The sequence below is a fragment of the Diplotaxodon limnothrissa genome, linkage group LG3 (assembly GCF_057381915.1).
Source record: "Diplotaxodon limnothrissa isolate DT_005_m linkage group LG3, D_limnothrissa_male_GT1.1, whole genome shotgun sequence".
NCBI classification, from domain to species: domain Eukaryota; kingdom Metazoa; phylum Chordata; class Actinopteri; order Cichliformes; family Cichlidae; genus Diplotaxodon; species Diplotaxodon limnothrissa.
This window is the reverse complement of record NC_140598.1, coordinates 40,575,428-40,597,645: the sequence shown is the minus strand read 5'-3', so window position 1 is coordinate 40,597,645 and position 22,218 is coordinate 40,575,428. Positions and strand designations below refer to the sequence as shown.

Below are 22,218 nucleotides of genomic sequence, written 5' to 3'. Positions count from 1 at the left end.
GAGAAACAACAAAGAACAAACAATACTTGGAAGCTTCCTTTTCACACATCACTCTTTAAGCTTTCACCTTATGGTCAAGGATGCCAGCAGAGGCTACTGAAATTTTAATAAAGGCAGCTGAAACACTAAATGAGATTCCTGGCACACAAAGTGGGATTTCTACCATGAATTTTGAGCTTTTGTTCCACTAAACTTTAACAAAATCTTCAAGCTATACAAACAGTTGCTTTAGCTGATGTTGTAATTTATTAACAATATCAACAATCTTCACTGTAATGTCCAGCCCTGTAGTGGCCACAACAACCTCAATGAATATTTTGATTGGACTGTCTGGGCTTCACTAACCCATTAGCATCAAGGTTAAACACCCACCCATCGATCTTTTTAAGAGCTCATCCAGTTCAGGGTCGAGGATGAGCCGGAGCCTATCCCAGCTGTCACAGAGCAACAAGCAGATTGAACAGGCCTAAATACACACACACACACACACACACACACACAATATTTTAGTATTTATCCACAGCATTTCAGTCTTGAGTTTATGTTGTAACCTGAGGGAGTTGGCTGGTTGCTGCAGTCATATTTATGCTGTCAGGGTGGAATTCTGCAGCTAGCCTCGACCTGCACACCAGCGCTGCATTCACACGCGCACACACACACAGACGCGCACGCACACAGCTCTCACTGCCAATTTGATTTTTCCAGGCTCTTTCTGGGGACTTTTAGTCCTGGGAAAGTTAAATGGAGGCTGAATAATAGCCAGAAGTTAGAAAAAGTTGCAGAAGATGTAGCTCAATCAAAAGTTTAAGAAGTTTACTTTTCAAAACTGAATTAAGAGATTAAAGTAATGAAGCCCCAACAGATTTGTCGACATAACCAACAGTCCAATAGTTCATTACCAGATGTGGTAGGTAGAGCAGGGCGATATGACCAAAAATATTTATCACGATATACATTTGAAAATTTGCGATAACGATATAACTGACGATATAATTGACACTAGACAAAATACTTTACAACTCCACAACTTTATTAGTGCAAAAAACCCCATCAATGTATTTTCACTTAAACAAGCAGCTGTTTTTTATGTGCATTAAAGTTATATAAAAATGTTACAGTGCAAATTCCTTGCTGACAGTTTAACCAAAAGGCATTTCCAGTGGAAACTGGCCGACCTATCCTCAGCATAACCATGTATGATATCCACAAAACTTAAGAGGTTATACACACACAATACGGTAATATTATGTTGAAGCACAGTACGTATCACTCCGCGAGGCTCCTGCCTATGATAGCCGTAATGCTCCGACAATCCATCAAGCGGTGCGGCTTTGTAGCTTTGCAAAGTCGCACTAAAACATTTGACAGATTTTTGAGCGCCGTGTACGACATAAAATCGGATTGATTTTAAGTTTGCCATATTTTCCAAACAACGCGGTAATAACAACAGCCCGCTAGCATGCTCTACCAAAAATAGTGGTTTGTTGTGTATCTGACGGACGAAAGCTAAACCAGTTCCACATCACTGAAGTTGCAGCATCTTTACAAACCAATTCTGGTTCATCTGTTTCATTCAACGATCCGCTTTCGCTCTTTTCATTCTGCGTCGCCGCCATGTGTGTATGTAAACAAAGGCACTGCGCATGCGCATTTTACCCATATTCTATCGCGATATCTCATTTTCCTATGTTGCCCAAAATTACACCGGTATTACCGTGAACAGTATGATATAGCCCAGCCCTAGTGGTAGGTATTTTTTACTGTTTTATATCCCTCTTTTTTTAAAGCCCTGTAGAATATCTGTACTTACCAAAAAAAAAAAAATGCTTCTTTGGAAAGTTTCATTTCCCCACTGCATACATGCAAACTTGACAACTTCCTTCCTTTGCAAACAAAACTCCCTTTTTTAGGCGTCTCTGGACTAAATTTAACTCGCAATGAATATGACAGCTCCAAAATTAGACTTTGCCAGTGTATTTTCAGAGTGTTGAGCGCACACAGGGTGAAGTGGAAATACTGAGGAGTCGGACACAGGAGATGAAACGTCACCCACAGGAGGGGGGAAAAAGAATAATATAAAAAGGCAGACGAACGCGGCAACCGGGGGTGTCGCACAAAGTTGTCAAGTCATTTTAGCAACAGGATCTGGAGAGGACTGATAAACACACATGCTCTTTCTCTCTCACACACACACACACAGCGGAGGTGCCCTGAATAACAAGTTTAAACAGGACTTATGATGACCAGAAGAGCCCAACGTAGAGGAATAAGAGGGGAAAAACACCTTTGATACGCCTTTGGTAGCCTGCAGCATTTCCGATCTTCATTCACTGCCTGTTTCCTCTCTGAACAATCAGGGCAAACACCACTGGTCAGGAACAAAGCTGCTTCACAGAGGCCACTCAAAGGCCACAATTTGTAGAAGATCCCTTTGCTCTTACGTCTTGCTCTTATGCTCTCGTTGTGTTTTTCACCTCTAATCTGAAAGCTGAAGATAAACACGAGTGTGTACCCATTCCAGGTGCAAAACGAAGCATCCTCCTCCATTCCCTGCTAATATGATTGAGCAAACCAAAAAACAAAACAAAAAGGGAAGCAAGGCAATCTTTTAAGTGTAGCTTCCACTAAATTATTGATAAAGACACTAAACGGTCAATTAGAAGCATGACAACCATCAGCACGTGCCTCTCTGCTGCTCGGGGAGGGTTTGGACTGAGCCTCTGTCTTCATTCATTGACACATGCAGGGTTTGTCACGGCTGCTGCACTTGACACTCCTTGATAAAGCTGCTGCTAACAGCAAAGGGCACAAACACTCGCCCCCTCCATAGAGAATAAAGTTTACTAACCCTGCCCTGACAAGTTCACAGAGCCACACGGGTAACACGAACGGTTCGGCCACGGGAAAACAGGCTTGTGCCCCCGTGTGTGCCGAATGTCAATTAATTAGCACAGTTAGCTTAATGTTAGCCAAAGTTGTTGAAATTCCTGTGGACGACTTGCCGAAACTTCTGCGACAAAGCCAAACAACCCGCCTTGAGAAGAAAACGTGAAGCCAATAAAGACAGCCGGCAGTCAGGACTGTTCAGGCTCGACACTCTATATGTTCAAAGTGGAAATTAGCTAGCTTTAATGTTTGCTAAAGTTAGCCGGCTAGCTGTCCGATAATGGAAGCAGACGGGTTAAAGTTTTGAGCAAGCTCCGGGAGTCTCTGGATCAGCGCTAGTCGCAGCCAGCTAGCCGCGGCTCCCGCAAGCTGAGTGACGCTGCTGCTCCCCCAGCCGTGGAGTGGGGACTGACTCACCGGAGTGTCGGTCCGATACAGTTGGTGTCTGTGCTCTCGATTTCCCGCAGGATACGTTCGTGCTCGGCGGCTGTCTCCAAACTCGCCATCCTGCATGTTGCTCCGGACGGTTCCGAGCTGAGCTGAACAGACTCGCCGGGATCTGTGCGTCACGGCAGGAGGAACCACAGGGTTGGCTTGATATTTTAACCGAGCAGCCCGAGTGAGCGGAGCTTTCCTCTTTGTCGGGAAGAAGGGACGTTGTGTTATGAGGAGCGGCGACCTGTAGAGTGTTAATGTTGTTAAAAGAGTTTAAAAAGTGACATTTGCGGTTTTAACTAAAACCACCGATTTAAATCGGTTAAACTGAGCACTGGAATTTTCAGTCCCCTACTTGGTTTGATAAAATAAACTAGATTTTTTACTCCCCTTTTAAATGTTTTACTTCTGATTCAAGATTGAAGACTCTTTGTTGTCATTATGTAAACATAACATAGCATAACAATACACTAAGTAAATAATAACAATCACTTTTATTTGTTGGCACCTTTTAAAACTTCTCACGGTCATCAACATTAAATAAAATTTAAAATAAAAAAATATGTTTTGAGCATTCATCTCCAGTTTGGCATCTTAATCAAAAATAACAATAATGTGTTGACTGTTTTTTTTTTTTACTTTTTTGTAAAACAGTCAATTTGCAGGAAATCAATAAAAATAACCAAAATTTTACTATTTGACCAAAATGGTCCATTAAAAGGGTGAAAATTGCAGTGAAGCCATTTATTTGAGTATTATGGCTTTAATGTTTGACACCCCTGATCTATAGTAGGACAACATGGCGATAAGATATACTGTATAAGACCTTTCACCTCTAATCCGGGTAGGATCTGAAAATGGCTACCTCCATGAAGTACATCGCAATGTTTTTATGTCGTGTGTCGCCTTCAATTTCACATTCAGTTCGTCAGTATCAGTCCCTTCTAGAGGCTACCTGCAAGGACATGTCTTTCTTTGTCTCTATTTATACATCCCAGACACTCTTACTGCAAAGCAGCATTGCTTTAGGATGGAGGACAGGCCTTGGGATTACATGGAGAGTGAAGAGTATATTGAAAGGTATGGAAGCAATCCAGTGTGGACTGACTACAGGAGGAACCACAAAGTAGACATCCCCCCTCACAAGACTTGTAAGACTTGCATTAGAGGTGATAACATATGTGGAAACCCCTGCTCAATTTGTTGTGATCCAAACATCATCATTCACCATCAGAATGTCAAGTTGTTGCAGCAATTCATTAGTCCCCAAACTGGAATGGTGTTGGATTCCACTCGAACTGGTGTCTGTATGAAACAGCAGAAGAAGCTAAATGAGACAATTAACAGCACAAGATCACGGCTTACTTCCTTTTCAGATTCCATATGTGGGATATGCCCACAGCATAATTCCCATGATGCTGTGGGCTCCACACCACCACCCCCTTCCTTTACTTTAGATGACAATTGGTATAAATGATATGGGGAAATACTTCCTGATGAGAATGAAGTGGCTAAAGTCAAGAAGACATATAAGGCTTAATTAAAGTGACCGCGGCACTGGTCATGCTGTCACAAAGAGACCTATTGCAAAACTTAGTTTGTTTTTAGCCCCTGAGATGTTTTTTCTACTGGTGTGCACAAAGTTGTACAATAAACCACAATGAAAAATTGAAAAAAAGAAATACTGTATAAGTTGTAAGTATGCCCACTTTCTTTAACCTAAAAATAATACAACTAAATACAAAAACATTTTAACTTTATCCATTCCTCCTCACACATGAAAATAAAGAAAACAACAACTACAATAATAATATTAATAATAATAATAATAATAATAATAATAATAATAATATTAATAATAATAATAATAATAATAATAATAATAATAATAAGAAGAAGAAGAAGAAGAAGAAGAAGAACTGATTGCAGCCACATTTTATTATGTGGCAGATTCAGACATGCACATGCATATCTTCTTCAGTGATATCATGTGTTGGCCTCTTACTTCTGTTAATTCTGAAATTGTTTCTTTCTTGCATTTCTATTGTTTGATTATTTGTTTTTAAAGTTCCTTTATTTCATATTTTCGCTTTGTCTAATTTCACAGGAACTTATGTGTGACTTATTTATACTATATGCCTTTATTTCTGAGGGGTTTTACATCTAAGTGACCTCATATGTAATTTCCTAATATGTGTTTGTGCCTGTAAAGCCCTTTGAACATCCATATGACAATGGCCTATATACAAACGAAACAAACTGAAAACTCAAGTTTTAATAATTTTCCCGGAAACAAAAAGGTGGGCGTGACCGCTGTGTCCTTTCTCGAGCTTAAACCGAAACAAGACTTCCTTTGATATTTTCAAATTAAAACCACAAGTATATTCTGGCCTCGCATCTTTTAGCTCTTTTATTTAATAGCAGTCTGATTTTGCTGTATCTCCAACATAATGCAGTTTTGGAGCATTTTTGTACTCCACGGACTATATGTGTGCTTTTAAAAGGGGAGCAATGCTTTTATTTTGTAGGCATACTTGCTTACTCAGACTGCAGGTGTCAGTCTGAGTAAAGCTTTCGGATCTGACGCTACTCATTGTGCCTGCTGTCGGAAGAGTGAGAGAGCGAGAAAAGTTAAGATGGAGGTAAAAAAAAAAAAGAAGAAGAAGAAGAAGAATAAAGACAATTTGAAGCGATCTGTTTGAATACGAGTGAAGATTGTCCGGTTGATAATTTGTGTTAACATGAAATGTCAGTGGTTCGCTAGGCTGGATGAGCCCGCAGCACTTTGCACATGGATCAGAGTCCATGCAGTGATAATGGGAACAAGCTGTGAAAACTCAGCATTTTAATTGCGCTGTTGTTGCAAATAAAACTTTAGTTTGTTTTTAGTTTAATTGTGCAGCTTTTGCCAACTTTAATTTAACTCGCGCATATACACAAACACAGGCGGCGTGGATCTGCTTGACTGTGTCTGTGCCACCTGCTGAGGGCAACTCTTGGACTTCAATCATTAAGACATTTGAATGGCATTTCCACAGATTCGCAGATGCCTCGTTGTGTAACTTGCATGAGGATAAACGGCATCTCAGTTGTGTCTTTTGAGGCTGATCAAAAACACATATTCTATGTGGGGTTTTTTCCCCATTTTTATTTTTTATCTCTTTCTATTTCAGCCCCAGAAGAAGTTGATCAACTCAGCAGAGAGTTGCGTGGATGACGCCCTCCTCGGCCTCGTCAGGGCCTCTGGGGGCCTCTCTCTGCTAAAAGGCCACAGGGTTGTGCTTCGGTCCGACCTTGAAAACCTCAAGGGAAAAGTGGCCCTCCTCTCTGGAGGGGGGTCGGGCCACGAGCCTGCACACGCGGGTAAGACTATTCCTTTACACATGAACATGAGATGCTTCTGATTACTCTTTTTAAAAAAAGTCTAACTGTTGATTTGATTTGAAGTTTGACCTTTTACATTTGATCCTTTTGCCAAAATGGTTCACTGATCTCGCCCTGTGACAGTGCTGCACTGTTGCCGTCGTTAACCCTGCACCTTATAAAAATTTGGTGGCCACTTCCTTTCAGTGAGGAAAAAATCTGTGTCCATGGTGATTGCATTATTTTTGTAAGTAGTCACAGAGGGTCTAACACCTTCACCCACCTGGTGTGAAGTAACCTGTCTGCAATGGACAGACTCAGACTGTCTTCAGTCAGTCTCACAGTTTGCAAATAAGTGCATGCAGATTGCCAGCATGTGGCAGTAGGGTGGAATCGACTCAACTGGATGCCAGCTGGTTATATTTGAGTTATATTCCTGTGCAAAATCAAAGGTTACTGAGCACCTGTGTTAGTCTGCAGATAAATTACTATCCTGCAGCAACTACTGGGAGGCAGAGCCTTCAGCTTTCAGGCCCCTCTTCTGTGGAACCAGCTCTCAGTTTGGATGCAGGAGACAGACTATGGCTGTATCCCAATTCAGGGTCTGCAGCCTTAAAGGCTGCATTTTAAGGCCAATTACGTCACAGCGACGCGACGAAGGCTGTCCCAATTCGAAGGCTGCTCGAAATGCGGCCCTCAAATGCGTCCTTCATTTCCCTGAATTTTAAGGAGGGGCGCCTGAAGAGTAAACTTTAAGTAAGTACTGAATATTATGTCACTTATTTATGTGCAAATGTTTAATAACGAAGAACATTAAAACATTACTGTTGGCCACATGTCGGCAAAGTTATGTGACATTAGTGACGTTTGTACTAACTTTGTTTTAAAGCCTTTACTTTAAAATATACGCCGTTCAATAGCTGAGCTTAATCTTACAGAGAATGACCAAAGCTCATGTAGAAACAAACAAACAAATGATGTTCTCCTTCATGTCTGTCAGACAAAGCTGTATGAAACGTTTCCAGCTGTTAGTATCATGGTTGCTAGGCAACCTGGGCAGCGCAACGGAGGCTAGACCGTCCCATTTCACAAGCCTCGCATTTCCGGCCTTAGCGGTCTTTAAGTACGCGGCCCTTGAGGATCATTGAGGCTGCGTACTTTAAGGCTGCAGACCCTGAATTGGGATAGAGCCACTGTCTCTTCTTTTAAGATTAGGCTTAAAACTTTCCTTTTTGGCAAAACATAGAGTTAGGTTTGCAACAGGTGACCATGAATCCTTCTCCTAGTTACACTGCAATAGGTGTAGGCTGCTGGCCCCAAAAAGAAGGATAAGGACAACAAAGTGATGTTGTGAGAACAGATGCTCATCATAACCCCAGATCAGCTACTGCTGTCTCTGGCAGAAGGGAACAAAGACTGTATATAAAAGACTGAGACACACTTTATACTAATGGTTAGCAAGCTGGAGTTGTGAGTGCGTATCTGACTGAGAAACTGAGGATGCTGTTCATAGGGTAGCGACCCATCAGTCACAAACTAGAGAGTCAAAGCCATAACTAAAAGTGTTTGCTGAGGTCAGAGGGTTCGTTGTGCAGCCAAAGCAGTTGTCCCCTGGTGGCCATTAGAGAGAATGCAGCTTTTAAGATACATAGACCTAAAAGCTATGTCCATCTTTTATATACTGTCTGTGACCTGCTGCAAGTTTTTTTTTTTTTTTTTAAATATCCAATGAACTAACAACAGTCTTCCCACTCAGGAGCCTCTGGGGTCCTTCTCATTGTGAAGAACTACACAGGTGACCGCCTTAACTTTGGATTGGCTGCAGAGCAAGCTCGTAACCAGGGCGTTGCTGTTGACATGGTGATAGTTGCGGAAGACTGCGCCTTTGACCAACCAAGTAAGGCTGGAAGAAGAGGCTTGTGTGGCACTGTCTTCATACATAAGGTACACAACAACAGCCTAATAGAGGTGTTATTTACTCTGGAAACAGCTCAACTTGGACCAGTACAAGTGTATCCTGAGTTAAAAGGGTTATAATATTATATCACTGTGCTCATTTTTTTATGGTACAAATGCTGTTATAAAGCTACATGAGGCACATTTGTCCTGTCTGCCGGTTCATACATGCCAACCCTCCCTATTTTTCCGGGAGAATTCTGAATTTCAGTGCCCCTCCCGGAGTCACCATTCTCCCGAATTTCTCCTGATTTTCCACCTGGACAACAAAAATGAAAAACCATATCCCAGAATTCATAGCTCAGCCCAGCCAGTTCCAGTTTCCAACAATGGCGGCAGCTACTTAGTTTTAATATTACTCTTATTATTCTTTCTGGGTCGCAAAATAAACTTTTAGCATATTTTCAGGCGAGAATGTAGCTGTGTAAACTTCAAATAACTGAGTTGGCGAGAACAGCAAACTCCCGGCACGTTTTCAAGCCCCTGCGGTCTTTCGCTACTCAGGTTAAACATGATATATAAGTCACTTAGATAACCTAAAACTGTTATTGTTTGACTTTTTTTTCAGTGTTTTATTTGTTCCTGAGTAAATCCGTTTGGCTGAGATTAAAGTTACTAGATTAGATTAGATTAAATAAAACTTCCTCTGGGGTTTTCACACAGCTGAATAAACGTCAAACACAAAACTGACTAAACAGAAGTGTGAGATGGTCGAGAATTTACGCCAGCATCCGGTTATATTTAGATAGCAAGGAGCAGACGGCAGTTTCACTCCACCGAGAGAGCTCGTGACGTAATTCTGAAGGCTAGACCGTCACAGTTGCTCACTTCCGGCCTACCTGGCTTTTGGAGGACCCGGCCCACTTAGACCATGAAGGCTGGGTCCTCAGGTGGATGCAGCCTCTGCATTTGGACAGCCCCAGCTGGGGGACAGTAATAACAGTGACATTTAACTTACTTTAAATAAATAATTTTAAATAAATAAACACTGTAAAATTCAAGTTTTTTGAATATGTGTGTATATATATATATATATATATATATATATATATATATATATATATATATATATATATATATATACCAACCCCCCCCCCCCCTTTGTCTCCCTAATTCTGAGGTCTCAAGGCTGAAACTGCCAACATCAAACATGAATTAAATGTATAATATGCCCTTAAATGTGTCTAATTTAATTAAAAAATAATTGGGCAATAATTCATTCATAAACTCTGGCATTATTTTTTTTACTTTACCCTGTAATTATTTATTTTTCCCACGTAATTATTTTTTGTAATACATATTTTTATTAGAACCACAATAATAATGTCACATTTTATTAAACGCTCCATGTTTTTTCCCACTGAATGAAGCTCTTTTGTGTATTTCTTTTTATATTATTATTTGTATTTATTTATTTTACCGTCATTGTTGTGAGTCATTTTATGATGTTGTATTTTGTTGATCTAGGTTGTTGGAACAGGAAAGTATACGTCATCTTGTGAACTTAAGCAGAAACCATGAATTTGTATATTTTGCACCATGCAGCCTCGTATCATTGATGCTTTTATTAGATTTTTGTAGTATTTTTCTTGCCTTTAAACATGTGGTCTCTCGCTCTGTTAGCTGGCTGGTGCTTTAGCAGAAGAGGGCTGCTCATTGGATCAGATTGTTTCCAAGGTGACGGAGATTTTAAAGAGGATCGGTGAGTCGCGCTTTCTTTTGGGGTTTTTTAATACATTTAATACTTTCTGGGAACACTGGAATATTTTTCTTAATGATGTTTCTGTTTTACTCCAGGCACTCTGGGGGTGAGTCTGTCTCCATGCAGCGTTCCCGGCTGCCTGCCTTCCTTCGATCTACCGCCAGGAGACATGGAGGTCGGGCTGGGTGAGGGATGATTAGAGGAGGATGGAAAAGGTGGAGTTGTGAGAGCAGGAGAAAGAGAGTGGCAGAATATGGAGAGCAGCCTTTTGGGCTGACACCAGTTATCTAGACTTTTATTTCCAGAACTAAACTTCCACCCAAGCTAATGAATACTTTTTACATTTTTTTTTTGTTGTGACAAATGATTTAAAACCAGATCGTTAGAATGGCCAATCTCCATCTTTGACTTTCTCTGCAGATGTGACATCATGTTAGTGATATTTTAGAGAAAATGACTGAATTGCACCATCTAGTGGTGTGCAAGAGCAGTTAAGAGCAGCAAAATGGTTTAAGTGAAGCATAAAATAGTGTTTCCAAAGAATTCATTCAGTCAAATGGGGAGATGGGGATGTCAGAATTTCAGCATGTTAAATGGGTTGGGTGTCTTTAATCTGAATCTTTCTATTCAATTCATAAAACTGGAGGAAATTCACTTGTAAAAGCTGAGAAAATGATGGAAACTCTTCTAAAGATGCACAGATGGCGAGAGCACAGGAGACGAAAATGAAATAACAGCCAGTGTTTTCTTTCTATTTTCAGGTATCCACGGGGAACCTGGAATAAAGAGGTCAAAGGTGAGTCGGATTTGAACCTTAACAGCCTGAATGTGCTTTTACCATCAGGCTGTATGGCTCAGTTTCTGTTGATCTTCTCCCTCAGGTGGCCTCTGCTGATGAGGTGGTCAAGACCATGATAGACCACATGACCAACCCAAGCAGCCAATCGCATCTGCCGCTGAAATCAGGTTCACTAAATGACATCGATCATGTATCATGCTGACCGTTAGTACGGCTACTCTCCATGTGTGTGTTTTTTCCCTCTTTCCTACAGGAGACAGTGTGGTTGTGTGCGTGAACAACCTTGGAGCTCTGTCTTGCCTAGAGATGGCTGTGGTGACTAGATCGGCCATCATCTGCCTGGGTAAGTGTGTGTCTGTGTGTGTGTGTGTGAGGTAAGCATTTAACCATACTTAGCTGGGTCCTACTGTGCTTCTCTCACATGATCACCATTTTAACTTTAATATGCAGGAAAATAAATACCTGCATCTCACTACACCCTGTGAGCTAAAATATCGTCCATGTAAAACATAACCTTGTCTCTTTTATTTTTCATAGCTTATGAATGGCAGTTTTTGTGAGTAGCTAGACTAACTAAAAGAAACCACAGGGGAACGTTAATGAATGCTATTGAATAACATTTTTTATTAGCACTTAGCATGAGCTCAGATGTGATTTGATTGGCTGGTTTTGGTGGGTGGGGGAACAGCACAATCATTCGATAATCTGGAATATGATTGGTGTTTTTTATAGAAAGCCGTGGAGTGGTGGTTGCCAGGGTGATGTCTGGGTTGTTCATGACCTCTCTGGAGATGGCAGGAGTGTCGCTGACCCTGATGAGGGCTGACAAGGAAACACTGAGGCTGATAGGTAAGTGTTCAAACACATAGCTTTGTTTTTCTAAACTTGTGAGGGCCTTTGTCATAACATCACAGTGTATTCAGAGCTTCAGAACTTCAAACTTCAGAAGCTTCAAAGTGAATGCTTACATGATCGACATGGCAGCAGCAACCAGTCAGTCAGCTCTTTGGCATGAAAACCACGAGGCAAACAACTAATCCAGTGGTCTAAAGAGCTTGGAAAGAAAAGCATCTGGACTTCTTGGAGTTTCCTTGAAGAAGTTTCACTTCTCATCCGAGAGGCTTCTTTGGTTCTAAGAGCACCTGGTGGAGAGTCATAGATTTTAAGCCCTATGTGAGTGTCCCCCGAAGAGGGTCATGGACCCCCTATTGATCCTGTACCTAATCACATGAGGCAAGATGTGAAAACAAGTCTGACCCAGAGGTGAGAGTGTGAGAGTCTGAAAGTCATATGTCTGAACAATCCCTTATGGAGTGGAGGAGACTAGCAGCAATTAGAGAGCAGAGACCATGAAATCTCTGTGAAATTCACCAACATGTACCTACTTTCTGCATCTTTGAAGCGAGGAACTACTACTGGGCAGGAAAGATAACCGAGTGATGTATGACACAAGTTGGGATGGTCTCTTGGAGGTGTTTTCAAAAAAACTTCAGATTCAAAGGTCATTAGCTGAAGTTATTAGGCTGTGTCACCACTTTGCCAAAGTCTGGAGGAAGACCCACTGTCACCCTCACGAGACTGATTTGGATGTTCAGGAACAACCCAGAAATCATCAAAGCGAGTTATAAACTGGAAACCGCTGGAACACCAGCGTGTTTGTCCACAGTGAAGCGAGTTTTACATCTTCATGGATTGAGAGGGTACAGCCCAAGAAGGAAGATCCTGTGCCAAAATTTACATCTTCAAGCTTGACTGAAATGCCTTCTGAAGAAATGCTTTATGATTAGAAGAGGCAAAGATTGAGCTGTTTGGCCACAGAGAGATGTTTGGAGGAGTAAAGGTGAGGCTTTCAAAGCTTAAAACACTGTATGACACTATGACATCTCTGAGGGTGTTTTGCTACTGGTGGTACTGGTACATTGGATAAAGTGTATGGAATAATGAAGAAGGAGTACCTCTAAGTTCTTTAACTTCCCTTCAAATTGACAGCTAGGTGGTTGAAACTTGGACACAGTTGGTTTAAAAATTGGTTTAAATGGATAAAGCAGGCTAAAAGTAAGCTTGAAAGCTGCGGCCATGTCAGGAAACCAGGAAATTTAAATGAACTCCACCAATTCTACCAAGAAGAATGATCAAATATCATGCTAGAATTATGCCAGGAGCTTGTTGATGGCTACTCTGAGTGTGAAAGCCCAAAATACCCAAACCCAACCCAAAAATCACGATGTCATAAGTCACTGGACACTGAACATCCAAGGTCACCACTTCATGGATAATGGACCTTCCATGTGTATGGACATGTGCAGGTATATATGTATGTATATGTATACATATGTATATTTAGTGTGTACATGTGTGTGTGTGCACATGTCTATAAACAGGAATAGTGGTGGTACAATAGCTATATCAAGCTATATAGTTTATGTCTTCCATATTTCCAACCATATCCATAATCACATACTGTGTATGCTACCATTGTATACAGTGTATTATCTTACTTTTTTTCATTGATTGTACTTATTGTATTTTTGTATTTCCTTCTGATATCTGTACCTGAGCTGAGGTGATGCAAAAATTTCCCCGTTGTGGCATCAATAAAGTCTTATCTTATCTCTCTCTTAAATAAATTCAGACTTTTGCACCCAGTTCTTGATTTCTCATTAGATTTAAATTAAGTTATTAGATTTATGCTGAACAATTATTCTACCCTGGAAAAGGACTGGTTCAAAGTAATCATTAAATCCAAACTTAGAAGGAATTTCATCCCCAAGATGAGTGAATATTAACTTCTGATAGAACCACACAAATAAGCACTCTCATATGGGTTCAGAGACACAGATTTATATGATAAATAAATTTGTTACTAATGAAAAACACACACCTCCTTTGTCCCATCAAGATGCTAAGACTACTGCCCCTGCCTGGCCAAACCTCAGCAATGTGTGTTTGAGTGGACGCAGCTACATCACAGAACCACAAACAACCATCAAACGGCCACAAGATGAGAAGCACTCTGAAGGTTAGTTCATGAGCTTTTTGTGTATGTGTATTGCAATCAATTATTGTAATGCATTACTTATTCAAGGCTTATAATTGAACATGTTTAAAACTTGTTTACCTGCATGAAATTGAAACAGGATGAACAAAAGGAAACCAACAAATTGTGCTGTCAGAGAGGGCATATTGGACATTCCAGTTAGGACACATAACATCCATTAACTCTTACTCTCTAGCCCAGTATATAATTTCTGATCTATATATTAATAAAATAGTTTGGGCTTTTTTTAAATGGAAGTTTGTTTTGTTATTCTTGGCAGGACCACTTAGTCCTGTGATGCATAAAACCTTGGAGAAGATTTGCTCCACTCTGTTGGAAAAGCAGGAGGAACTCAATTCCCTTGATCGTGCTTCCGGGGATGGAGACTGTGGTAATACTCATGCTCAGGCTGCTAGAGGTAAGAAACTGTGATTACTATCTTCAGTAGCTTAAAGAGGAACTTGTAAAAATAGTGAAGATGCTTGTTCAGCCATTCAGGAGTGGCTTCAAGGACATGTGGTCCCCGGTTGCCCCGGGAAGCTGTTATCAGTCGTTGCTGGATTGGTGCAGGAGAAAATGGGCGGGTCTTCAGGAGCGGTGGGTTTATTGATTCAAGTGGTGTTTGACTGCAGTATTCTGTCTTAATCAGCACAAGCACATGTACTAATGCTCAGTTTATTTCAGTTGTACAGTCTGTTCCTCACTGCGGCAGCCGGTCATGTGACCGAGGGGCGGAGCAATGCTGCAGCCTGGGCCACTGCTATGAATGCTGGGACAGAAGCAATGAAAAAGTAAGGGTTGGTAACATTTTCATGTCTGTATTTATTTCAAAGTCCACTTTTCTTCTTCATATGGCCATTTAACTGCTGTTCCAGAGTTTTTGATCTTATGATCAATGTTGGCGTGCTGCTCTCCAGTTGGTTTAAAAGAAACTTAGTTTATTCATTACTACAGTCACATCATCAGCAAATGCTATACTTGCCTTCCAGTCTGAAAGCTCTGGAATATCCTTACATTTAACTTTTGAATTAATGCTCTCAGGTCCCATATTATTTGCCAACCTGGCAGGTGTGTGGTAGCCTATGTCACCATTTTCAGTGTCATGCTCCTCCAAAAGTCCAACACTGAGTTGACTTTATCAGGTCTTTCGCCGGATGAAGCTTTAAGTTACAACATTCAGAACATAGTTAATATTAGCAGGGGATTTCACTACATCTCCTGGTTTATAACACAATGCAAAAATACCAGTTCAGTTCTGGATTCATGTAAGTCACTTTATCTTGTATCCTCTGCAAAAATCCAGTATTCTTCCCTGTCAGATTTGGACAGCCATTGTCTACAACAACTGCAAGTTTCTTCCTTTTCAGACCCAGCTTATCGCAGCATACAGTTAGGTCCTTGAACAAATGACTAGCTGTCATAGTCCATTTTTGCATTGCTGCTAGTTCCTCTGTAATCTCAAAAGTACAAAGATGAGTAAGTGGGCTGTTAGTGTATGTCACAACTCAAGGAGAATAAAAGTCAAGGAAGAGAAAAGTGCAAATTGTCTTCATTGTTTTTCAACCGAACCTCCAGATTTCTGTGCAATGGCCAGGTCGGACTTAAATGTTGACTTTCTTGCAGATATGGTGGTGCCGCCCCTGGAGACAGAACAATGGTAAGATTTTTGTCCCCCAAATCTCATTTAATCTGAATGACCTAATTTATGAAGAGTGTCTTTAGCAGTGAAGTTTCTTTGTTTCTCTTACCTTGTAGCTGGATGCTTTGTGCCCTGCAGTTGATGAACTGATTAAGCTGGCCACAGCTCCATCTGGTGGACACATGGCTGTACTGCAAAGTGCTGTGAAGGTATGGTGCCACCTGGTGTTGATGTGGTTGCACTGCTCACTCAGCAGATTTTTCTACATAATGTTCCTTTTGCTTCGGTCTCCACAGAAAGCTGCTTCAGGAGCGGAGGCAACTCGTGACCTTAAAGCAAGGGCTGGGAGAGCCAGCTACATCTCACCCAACCTGGTCAGCCTGCCAGACCCTGGTGCTGTAGCTGTGGCAACCATCTTGAAAGCTATTCTGGAGGTGCTAGAGGGGCGAAAGTGATGCAGCCACCAGGATAAGAGTAGAGGGCTAATGCTACCTAAACAAAACTGTGATGCAAGAGTGATTATCATTTAAAATATTTTGATTTTGTGATGCATATTTTACATTTTTGGAAGCTATTTTTCACACTATACACAAAGTAAGTCATTACAAGCTGTTAAACTGAGTTTACGAAACAAAAGGATGTAAAAAATTATGGCAGCAGTGCAAAGATGTAAAGCAAAAATCAAGAAAAATAACTTTGGTATTGTCTCTAAAACATATTCCATTGAAAACTGAATCATATGAACAGCAGGAGACTTTTGTAGCAGAAGGGAATATTCATAGTTTCTACTAATAAAGGAAAAATCTATTAATAGATTGGTGTTAGTGATTTTGGTATTTGTTATTAAAAAAGCAAGATCCATTTATCCATTTTTCTGGTACTGATCTGGGATCACAGGGATTACTGGCATTCCAGAGAAGCCAGAGTCCATCTCTTGAAAGGCCAAACTCTTCACTCTGTCTCTAAGGGAGAGCCCAGCTTTTTTCACTTTGTGATCAGATGCTCCATCACCGTTTCTTCCTGCTGCAGCGATGATCTTGACTTTATGAAGGGTTTGTGTGATTGATATCAGTATGATTCAGATAATTAGTGAAGATAAATGTTTGGGAAATTCTTTTGTTGCATTTCCTGCTATATGATGTGCAGTAAAGATAATCCTAAAGGCTGCAATACAGCAGCTTTTAAAGTGAGGCCACAGCTCGTGCACACTAAGATGATCGCTTTCATGCAGCACATAATCTGTTGCCAGGTCTGTAGACCTTTTTTTTTATTGTTCAGATACACGTTTGTTCTTCACACAACACAACTTGTATAGCAGCAGCATTCATAGTTCATTGGTGGGTTTAACACCTACTATGGTAAAAGGTTCAGGATGTGATGATATGAAAGGAAAATATTATTAACATGAAGATGACCTGCATTCATCTGTGCATGCATTCATGCAAACATCCATCATCCATGCATGCATGCATGCAGTCATCTACCCATACAATATCCATCCATGCATCTCCATAGTAATCCATGTATCCAACCATGTATGCATTGTTCATTCATCCATTCATCCTTCCATGCATGCATGAATCCAAACATGTATACATCATCCATCCACCCATCTACACATCTATCCATGATTCCTGCATGCATCATCTGTCTACCTATCTATCCATGCATCCATCAAAGTGTCCATCTACCCTTTGATGTCTGTCAGTCTGTTCGTGTGTCCGTACGGTGTTATCTTCATATTCAACTCTGGGTCCTGAAGGGAGTTGGAGCAGCTGCTTCTTTTATATATTTTTAATTTTAAATATGAAGGTCTTTTATCTTTCTTGTTCCACTGTGTGGCATAATACAGATTAAATGTAGTTTAGATTCCAGTGCAGTAGGACAGTCCTGATATAATAAAGTAACTAAGACATATTATGTGTACATATAGATATGTGTGCTTTAACAGCACACACCCACTCCCTGTCCTCTTCCACACAGTGAAAATGAGTGGACATGGTTCAACAACCGTCTCGTGATTCTCACAGTCTGTAAAGATTTTTCTCTTTGATGATTAAAACGTGCAGATAAAGTCTTTTTCTTGTCTTCCTTGCTTCCTTTCAAACTTCGTTTCACACTGTATCAAAGAAAAGAACAAAACAAAGAAACCCAGCTCTGCACCGACTTCCTGACACACATGCACAAAGTGTTGCTGTTTAGACTTTGAACACGCCCACACTCTCACACATATTAGAAACATGCTTCATGAAACGCTTTCAGTTTGAGCGACACCGCTGCACTCAGACCGCTGCAAAGGTATTTCTTTTCTTCTTGTGTGTGTGTATCCACGATAAATTGTTACAGCTTTTATTTTCAGGAGTGAGTCGTGTATTTTTAATTTAGCTAACTTTTGATTAAATGTTTTGGACTAAAGTTTCCAAACGTGATATGCACCTGCTTTATCCACTTTTCAAAATTGAATCTATGTACAAGTATAAAGAATTAATTTACTAACTGATACAACAGATGAGATTAATTTGTCGTTTAGGAAAACAGATAATTGTTCATGGCACAGATTCATGAAGATGCTGGAATCTTCATGAATCTATGATGTGAATCTCCTGTTCCACTACATCTCAAAGGTGCTCTTCTGTTCTCACATATGGTGACTTTGGAGGCCTCTTGGGTGCAATGAACGCACTGTAATCTTCAAGAAACCAGCTTGAGATTATCCTGATCTTTGTGACATGGTGTATTATTCTGCACCTTGCACCTTTAGGCAAGTGTAGTTGTGATTTGGTGTTATATAAATAAAATACAATTGACTTGAAAAGGCAAGTCATGGCCAGGAATAACACTGATGCAGGCTGTGGTTTTTAAATGATGCTCACTTGGGGCCCAAATGTGCCTAATGCCATTATACCAGCACCACCAGACGGAAGTATTAATACAATGCATCGATCTGTGCATCCATGTTCATGTAACACCAACTTTTGACTGCCATTTGAATTTTGCCACAGAAATCAAGACTCATCAGACCAGGCAACATTTTTCCAATGTCTTATTGTCTGTTTTTGGCGCTATATAAATAACATTGAATTAAACCTGCTTCAAGGTTCCTTGTTAATTCAGAAATGCTCTTCTGCATACTTTGGTTGTAATGAGTGTTTATTTGAGGTACCATTGTCTCTGGTCATTCTTCCCTGACCTCTGACATCAACAAGGCCCAGAGAACTGCTGCTCACTTTACATTTTCCCTTTCAGAGTATTCTCTGTAAACCACAGAGATCACTGTGCAGTAAAATACCAGCAGATTAGCAGTTTCTGCAATACTTAGACCACCCTGTCCAGCACAAATAATCATACAACATTCAAAGTTTCTCAAATCACCTTTCTTCTTCATTCAGATGCAGTTTAGCAGCTTTACTGAATTAAACTGGGTGACAGGTGTATCCCACCAGAGGCCCTTTTTATGAAAGGCTAGAAAGTAGTTCAGGTACCCAACTGATGCAAACCTTGAAACTAACCTGCAAAAGCTGCAGAAACTCTGCTGCACATGTGTGAAGTATGCAGCTCAACTTGTTTGGTCCCGGTTGCCAAGATCGACCTATTTATAGAGCAACCTGGAGTGATTTAGAGAGCTGATAACCTCTGAGCATAACCGAGGTTGTGAGGTTTAGGGAAGCAAAAATAAGGAAATGATATCCTGGGCATGCCCAACTTGCTGTGTGAAAATGCAAATAAGCTCCTTAAGTAATTTAAGTGAGAGCATTTGCTTATGTTGACTCATTAGTACTTTTTGCCTTCATACTGAGCAGCACAGAGGTGCCGACCTCTGTCTTTTGTATTTAATTTGCTGTGTGTGTGTCACAGGAACAGAGAAAACGCTGTCTTACTTGCTGTGCATTCTTGACTTTCTGAGTCAGGAGTACTTGTAAAACAAAGCTTGTATAAAGTGGAGAAAAGGGTCAGACTTTGGTGTGTTATTTTAAGTTGTTGCTTACGTTATCTTCCTTTAATTATAGCAAGCTCAAAATAAGTGTAGCTCGACCCTCTTGGGTTGATGTGACTTTTTTTTGAAGCAATGAGTTTGCATGAGTAGAGCTAATGTTGTGGTTCAGCCCGCTCTTGTTTCAAAATGGCTTTCAGCGAAAACTCGAACAAAATGCTCCAGAGATCTTCAGGATTTTCTACCTACAATCTAAAAAATAAAAAACCCTTTAAATCTCTGTGATGGTGAGAAATGTTTTTAGAGTAATTCATAGCAAAATGCACAATTTCTTTTTTAAAGTAAAGCTTGTGTGGTTTATTAGATTATTCTGTTATTATATGTTACCTTGTATATGTAATCAAAGTAGTTGAATTAGAATACTGCTGTAGATCACATTATACCCTTTAATATAGAGTGTGTGAGCTGTATGTAGTGTAGTTCTCATTATACTTTTGAGTTAACAGAACATATTCACATATTAGTTCATTAGATAAATGTGCATCACTCTGTATCCTTGATCTGCTGGGAATGTGTTACACTGTTTTCTTGACATGCTTAATTGTTGAATCATGAAGAGAAGGTTGTAAGCAGGAGACTCTGTGTCTAAAGACAGGGGAGATAGATAGACCACATTCCACACCCCCACCTTACAGAAAGCAGAGAAACAACTGCCGAGGTCATAACTTAGGCGCTGTAACAGAGAAAAAATGTGATGTTTTGGCTTTTACGACTAGCTGGGGGCCACTAGAGACTATAAAAAGCTGAGCAACCCGTCACCATTTGGAGACATGTGCCTGACCCTCTGGTAGCATCTCTCCCGTCCGGACGTTGTAATGCTCTGACTGTTGAATTGTATGGAAATAAATGATTGTTGATTGAGCATTGATACACCGAGTATTGTCCCTCCTTCAGCCCAAAGATTCAAAGAATTGGGAGATTTCAACAGGTTCGTTTTAGATTACTTACGTTTGAATCTTTTTTTGAGAGCAAATCTTGCTCTTAAAAATGATACCTAAGCTTACCTTCAGTTTTTTTTTTGATGATCATGGACTATAAGCTCACCATGACACAGTAAAAACCTTTCCTTTCAGAATCTTTTTGAGTCCCTCTGCTCTTAAAATGTACCTGGTTAAAGTTCCATCTGAAAAAAGCAAAAAAAAAAAAAAACAGACATAAAAAAAGACACCTTTAATATAAAGCAGCTTTAATTAAAAAATAATAATTCTACTCTAAGGGGAATTCATGCTTAGATGAGGATTTCTGGTTGTCATCAGTGCAGATAGCTGCTGTCTTGATAAACTGAACGTCTGCTTCGTGAATAAATTTGGAGGAAACATGGTTCAAAACAGTTCACAACATAGAGCTGAAGAATATGAAGAACACAGAAAAATGTGAATTTCGACTCTACATGTGCTGAGACACAACAACAGTATGGCTAGCAGCTGCTATACACTAAAAACAGTTTTTACCTTTAAGTCTTACAAAACTTTCCTTTTTAAACTTTTCCAAAGAAACTTTTTAAAATAAACTGACTGACGTCGTCATTTTCATTTTCTGGGTGTAACATGGGGTGCACAATCTAAGGATCATGAACTTTTAATGATAAAAAAAATAGAAATTGCGCACATTTTTATTGTGAAACAAGAAAGAAGGAAATGTTCTCAAAAAATTTGTCTGAAAACATAAATGACCATATTTATCTGACCAATCACTCTGAGTATCCACAGAGTCATCCTTAGTTTTTCCTTTTTGCTTTAGTTAAGGTCCACGTAGAAAAAATTTAGCTGGTCACTAAAGTACACGTCAAAAACCTCACATTTCTCAAGGCATCGTGTTAATCAGCAGCAGGATAGTGCAGTCATATCAGGGCAGGGCGGTGCAGCGGTTTGGCTGTCGGCTCACAGGAAGCCTTTCTGTGTGGAGCTTGCATGTTTTCTCTGCGGCTTCTCGTTGGTTTCCTTCAGGTGCTCCTTCCTCCTCCCACAGTCCAAACACATGCACGTTAGGCGCTTTTTGAGTTTTTTGTTTTAAAATAATGTGTAGGTTTTTATTTTATAGGCTTTTGAGATAATTTTGGAGTCACATTAGAGCTGTTTGGGGGTTTTGGTTGGGGGTGTGAGATTGTGGTTTGACCCCTTTAACACTCATTAGTCTGTAGCCTGCTCTGTGACTGCCACCATGCTCTGATTAAAAACAATCTAAATCTGGTTAATAATTTAACAGTTCTCAGAACTTTAAACCCTGTCATTTCCTTCACGTTGACCTCAATGGCATTGGCTCTGTTCTCTAGTTTCAGTGTCTGCAGCCATACTTCAACCAAACAAACCAAACCTGAAGAAAAATGCAACTTTTATTCCTTCATATTTAAGAAGCCATTACTTCTCATGTTTTCTCATTTCTTCCCTGTTCTTATAACAGGAAGTGTTTT

At 40.2% G+C, this 22,218-nt stretch overlaps 2 protein-coding genes and 1 pseudogene across 3 annotated transcripts in view; 2 read left to right on the top strand and 1 right to left on the bottom strand.

The window, feature by feature from the left end:
- exoc6b (exocyst complex component 6B) overlaps window positions 1-3,442 on the bottom strand; it is a 131,047-nt gene extending 127,605 nt beyond the window's left edge. For both annotated transcript variants that reach the window (XM_085349182.1, XM_085349192.1), the window contains exon 1: window positions 3,304-3,442. In XM_085349182.1, the coding sequence (XP_085205308.1) occupies window positions 3,304-3,392 (89 nt within the window). In that variant the 5' untranslated portion in view covers window positions 3,393-3,442. The remainder of the gene's footprint in view (window positions 1-3,303) is intronic.
- A 736-nt stretch (window positions 3,443-4,178) lies between these two features.
- On the top strand, window positions 4,179-4,870 carry LOC146635846 (small ribosomal subunit protein mS40 pseudogene; annotated as a pseudogene).
- A 1,025-nt stretch (window positions 4,871-5,895) lies between these two features.
- On the top strand, window positions 5,896-16,469 carry tkfc (triokinase/FMN cyclase). Its single transcript, XM_085350228.1, has 17 exons — window positions 5,896-5,963; window positions 6,495-6,717; window positions 6,892-6,914; window positions 8,428-8,628; window positions 10,264-10,342; window positions 10,438-10,527; window positions 11,104-11,138; window positions 11,224-11,308; window positions 11,395-11,484; window positions 11,874-11,990; window positions 14,041-14,160; window positions 14,459-14,596; window positions 14,669-14,775; window positions 14,863-14,969; window positions 15,802-15,835; window positions 15,934-16,026; window positions 16,114-16,469. Exons 1-17 carry the CDS (start codon window positions 5,958-5,960, stop codon window positions 16,270-16,272), a joined length of 1,707 nt encoding a protein of 568 aa, XP_085206354.1. The 5' UTR covers window positions 5,896-5,957; the 3' UTR covers window positions 16,273-16,469.
- The last annotated feature ends 5,749 nt before the right edge of the window (window positions 16,470-22,218 follow it).